This window comes from Callithrix jacchus, chromosome 5 (genome assembly GCF_049354715.1).
Source record: "Callithrix jacchus isolate 240 chromosome 5, calJac240_pri, whole genome shotgun sequence".
Lineage (NCBI taxonomy): Eukaryota > Metazoa > Chordata > Mammalia > Primates > Cebidae > Callithrix > Callithrix jacchus.
The window spans coordinates 134130802-134135983 of record NC_133506.1 but is presented as its reverse complement, the minus strand read 5'-3'; the positions used below and the strand labels follow the sequence as shown (position 1 = coordinate 134135983).

The window sequence follows — 5182 nt, the reverse complement described above, 5'->3', positions numbered from 1 at the left end:
GACCAACAGCAAACCAATCTTTCACCTCAATCACCTCCTCTCCCTCCTTCTGCCCCCTCCCTGCCAGTGATTAAATCCTCCCCACACCCCAAGAGAGGCAGGGGAGCACATCCCAGAGGGTGCGGGCCATTGGGCAGTAGCTTGAACCCCTGAAATCCTCTTTCCTGGTTTCCGGAAATCCTCTCCTGCTAGAATTGTATTCCCAGGTCTGACCCCAGCCGGGGGCGTGAATTCCCTGTTCTCGGCCACGTCTCCTACTCCGCGGCCAGCCACTCCCGCAGACCCCTGAAGAGCCTATTCCAGAGCCTGAGGCGCTCAGCTCCAATCTGCAGTCTCCTAGGAGACCCTAGGGCGCCCTCTGGCGGACGCGGGTTGGGGCCTTCGTTCCCCCTCCAGCTCTCCAGCCGCGCGGGGAGCACCTGGCCCGACCCACGCGGGACCAAGTGGGTTTGCAGACTCCAATGCATGAAAGCGCTTTCATAGGGGAGGGGAAGGGGCTCAACACCCGCGTCAGGGTAGGCAAAGAACCTGGCAGTGCGCCAAGGCCGGGTAGGTGCCACGCAGGGGCGTCCCCAGCAGCCCCGGGTCTCCCCTCCGGAACCTGCCCGCAGGTGACGGTCGCACGCCTCCAACCTCCGGCTCCCGGTCTGCCCCCGGCCCCGCGGCCTGGCTGTGGGGTAGCCCCACTTCCCTTTTGGCTGGGCCGGGCCGCCTGGACCCGCCATAGGGCCTTCGGGGAGGCCCGGGTGGCGGCGAGGGGGTGTCCCCGCGGGGTCCGAGAAAAGGGGAAGGGGAACCGGGAGGTTCTGCAGGTCGGCCTCCTAGAACTGCCCGCGCTCCCGAAGCGGCGCCCCCGCCTCTGCCAGAAATTGGCCTTCTTAGAAGGGAGGGGGGTGGGGGGAAAGTGTGAATGAGAAGTTGGGGGCGGAGCGCGCGGCGGGGAGGGGCCGCTGCCAGGAACGCGCCGCCGGGGCTGGCGCCGCGCCCACCGGTCGCCTCGGCCGCCTCCCGTCGCGCTTTGTCTCCGCGCGCGTCCCTCCCGGTCCCTGCCCCTGCTCGCGGCCCGCCCTCGGCGCCCGCGGCCCCTCCCCGCCCTCCGCGCTCAGCCTTTCTCTGCTGCGAGTAGTGACTAAACATTACAAGAAGGCCGGCCGCGCAGTTCCAGGAATCGGGGGGCGGGGCGGGGCTGGGCGGCAGCCTATATACCAGCGAGCGCGGCCTCCGCGGCGGCTCCGACTCGGACTCCCCGCGCCGCTGCCGCCGCCGCTGCCGCTCCGGCCCCGCGCGCCGCCCGCCGCCCGCCCGGCCCAGCTCCCGCCGCGGTCCCTCGCCTTGTCCCCGCCCGGTCGGCCCCGGAGTGCGCAGGGGGCAGGGCGGGCGACCCGGGGAAGCTCGAGGGACTCTCACGCCAAGGCTCCTTTGTGGACTTCACGGCTGCCAACATCTGGGCACAGCGCGGGCCACCGCTGGCCGCCGCGCCGCCGCCTCGCCTTGGGGACCGCAGGGGGCTCAGCCCCAAGGACGGAGACTTCGATTCGGGACCAGGTAGGAAGGAGGAGCACGGCGTGGGGAGGGGGCTTGCTCAGTCCCGGGAGCTTTTCCCAGTTTCCCCTCCCCTTCCCGGGTCTTTCCCGTCATGGAGGGGACGAGGTAGGGGCAAAGCGGATGGAAGCCGGAGATCCCGGGTTCCCGGAATACTCGGGCCGGGTCCTCGGGCTTCTCCGGTCCCCTCCCCATCCCCGTGCCTCGGGTTTCTCCCTCGGTCCATACCGCTCGGGGCCACCGGGCGGAGCGGCGCCCAGACAGTCCCGGGGGCCCTTCTCCCGCTCCCCACCCGCCCTCACTACTGGAGACCCAACTTCCGCGCCCGAGTTTCCCACGCTGCGCCCTGGCTGTGCGCGCCGGGGAAGGGGCTGACCGGGGCCACCCTACCGGCAGGGGCGGGAGCCGTGCGGGCTTCGTGGGGCGCTGGGATCGGAGCTCGGACCCAGGCGAGGGCCTCCGGGACAGTAGGTGCCCCGGTCGCTCGGGGAGTCGGGGCGGGCCGGGCGCGCTGGAGAGTTCCGGGCACTCACGCGGTGCGCCTTCCAATCCGCAGTTTCCCGGGATGCAGTAGCGGCCGCTGTGTGGAGGCCGCGAAGCAGCTGCAGCCGCCGCCGCTCAGATCCACGCTGGCTCCGTGCGCCATGGTCACCCACAGCAAGTTTCCCGCCGCCGGGATGAGCCGCCCCCTGGACACCAGCCTGCGCCTCAAGACCTTCAGCTCCAAGAGCGAGTACCAGCTGGTGGTGAACGCAGTGCGCAAGCTGCAGGAGAGCGGCTTCTACTGGAGCGCTGTGACGGGCGGCGAGGCGAACCTGCTACTCAGCGCGGAACCCGCCGGCACCTTTCTCATCCGCGACAGCTCGGACCAGCGCCACTTCTTCACGCTCAGCGTCAAGACCCAGTCTGGGACCAAGAACCTGCGCATCCAGTGCGAGGGGGGCAGCTTCTCTCTGCAGAGCGACCCCCGGAGCACGCAGCCCGTGCCCCGCTTCGACTGTGTGCTCAAGCTGGTGCACCACTACATGCCACCCCCTGGAGCCCCCTCCTTCCCCTCGTCACCTACTGAACCCTCCTCCGAGGTGCCTGAGCAGCCGTCTGCCCAGCCCCTCCCTGGGAGTCCCCCCAGAAGAGCCTATTACATCTACTCTGGGGGCGAGAAGATCCCGCTTGTGTTGAGCCGGCCTCTCTCCTCCAACGTGGCCAGTCTTCAGCATCTCTGTCGGAAGACTGTCAACGGCCACCTGGACTCCTATGAGAAAGTCACCCAGCTGCCCGGGCCCATTCGGGAGTTCCTGGACCAGTACGATGCCCCGCTTTAAGGAGCAAAGGGCGCAAAGGGCATGGGTCGGGAGAGGGGCCTACGTTCCCTCTCCTCCGTGGCACATGGCACAAGCACAAGAAGCCAGCCAGGAGAGAGTCCTGTAGCTCTGGGGGGAAAGGAGGCGGACAGGCCCCTCACTTTGCCCCCCCCCCCCTGCAGAATGGGGCAGTTGGACCTGGAATGTTTTGGAGGGAAGGGGGAGTGCCACCAGTGTGCTCCCTGCCACTCCAGCTTCTCCGAAGGAGCCAGCTGGCCCGGTTGCCATAGCAACCCCAAGTGGATTCTTCTCCGATTCCTCAACTTCCCCTCCGCTTCCAAACGGGACTCTTCGGGAATGCTGAACTAATGAGAACTGCCAGGGAATCTTCAAACTTTCCAGCGGAACTTGTTTGCTCTTTGATTTGGTTTAAACCTGAGCTGGTTGTGGAGTCTGGGAAAGGTGGAAGAGAGAGGGGTCCTGAGGGCCCCAGGGCTGCCGGCTGGCTAAGGAAACGGCCACACACCCCGCCCACCCCAGGAGGAGCAAGGTGTCATGCTCCTCCCCCTGGCTCCAGGGAGAAGGACTTGGAGTGACCTGAAGGGAACTATGCTGGTGCATCCTCTCCCCTGGGACAGCCACAGAAAACACAGGTTCCAAAGTCTACCTGGTGCCTGAGAGCCCAGGGCCCTTCCTCCGTTTTAAGGGGGAAGCAGCATTCGAAGGGGATGGTGGGCTGGTCATCTGGTCTCTTTTACCTACTCATACCATACCTTCCTGCACCTGAGTGGATAGAGGAGGATGAAGGAGACGGGACATTTTTCACCCCAGGCTCCTGGTAGAGAAGACAGGGGATTCTACTCTGTGCCTCCCGACTACGTCTGGCTAAGAGATTCGCCTTAAATGCTCCCTGTCCCATGGAGAGGGACCCAGCATAGGAAAGCCACACACTCAGCCTGGATTTGTGGAGAGGCCGGGGACTCACCGGAGGGCACCCAGCCAGCCCACAGCTGGGGAAGTGGGAGGGGGTGGAAACCCATGCCTTCCAGCTGAGCACTGGAAGTGTTAGCCCAGTAAGTATTGGCCAGTCAGGTGCCTCCTGGTCAGAGCAGAGCCACCGGGCTCACTGCCCCCAGCCCTGCACAGCCCTCCCTCCTGCCTGGGTGGGCTGGAGGTCATCGGAGAGGCTGGACTGCTCCCACGCCAGGTGCTCCCACTCTGCCATAGCACTGATTAGTGACAACTTACAGGAATGTAGCAGTGATGGAATTACCTGGAACTGTTTTTTTTGGGGGGCGGGCAACAAAACAAAGTTTTCTGTGTCAGGTATTGGGCTGGACAGGGCAGTTGTGTGTTGGGGTGTTTTTTTTTTTCTCTATTTTTTTGTTTGTTTCTTGTTTTTTAACAATGTTTACAATCTGCCTCAATCACTCTGTCTTTTATAAAGATCCCACCTCCAGTCCTCTCTCCTCCCCCTACTCAGGCCCTAGAGGCTACTAGGAGATGCTTGAAGAACTCAACGAAATCCCAGTCCAAGTCAAACTTTGCACATATTTATATTTATACTCAGAAAAGAAACATTTCAGTAATTTATAATAAAGAGCACTATTTTTTAATGAAAAACATGACTTGAGCCTTTTCTCCACCTCCCACCCCCCTGCCTTGCTTTCTCTTTCACCCACACCCACACTCTCCATCGGAGAGGAGGATGAGAGCTGCTGAGGGTGGGGGCTCTGCCCCCTCGCTGGAATCAAATACGTCTCAGCCTTACGTCAGCACGCCTGCCCCGTGTGTCACTGACAAGCTAAGGCAGCCACCTAGACTGTTACTGAGAGGGGTAATTCCTGCAAGTCTGATTCAGATCTGACCAGAATATGCAAAGCAAGTTCGAAGGAAGCGCTTCAAAGGGCTTGCAGGGAGCAAGCTGAGCTGTGGTCAAAGCTTTTAGAGGCTCCAAGCTATTAGAGGAGCTCTGGCTCCTTGGCAGAGAGTCGTTCTGAGAAAGCCCAGACAGGGGTCCTGGTCGTGACCTATGACCTCAGCCTAGCCAGATCACTAGAGGTGGGGGAGGGGTGGTCCTGAAGCAAATCTTGCAAGCAGGTGGAACACGCCCAGGGGGGTGGGCATTCAGGGGCTTCCTGGCCACCGCTCTCCACACCTGCTTCCCTTCCCCATTCCTAGGTGCCTCAACCTGAGCACCAGATAGAATCACCCTTCTCCCAAAAAGCACCCATCTGTTCATCTCTCTATATTTTTTTGACACAGGGTCTCAAAAAAATATATGTTACCCAGGCTGGTCTCCAACTCCAGGGCTCAAGGGATCCTCTCCTCAGCCCATC

At 62.6% G+C, this 5182-nt stretch overlaps 1 protein-coding gene across 1 annotated transcript; it reads left to right on the top strand.

The window, feature by feature from the left end:
* The first annotated feature begins 1228 nt into the window (after window positions 1–1228).
* On the top strand, window positions 1229–4466 carry SOCS3 (suppressor of cytokine signaling 3). Its single transcript, XM_002748796.7, has 2 exons — window positions 1229–1545; window positions 2099–4466. Exon 2 carries the CDS (start codon window positions 2187–2189, stop codon window positions 2862–2864), a length of 678 nt encoding a protein of 225 aa, XP_002748842.1. The 5' UTR covers window positions 1229–1545; window positions 2099–2186; the 3' UTR covers window positions 2865–4466.
* The last annotated feature ends 716 nt before the right edge of the window (window positions 4467–5182 follow it).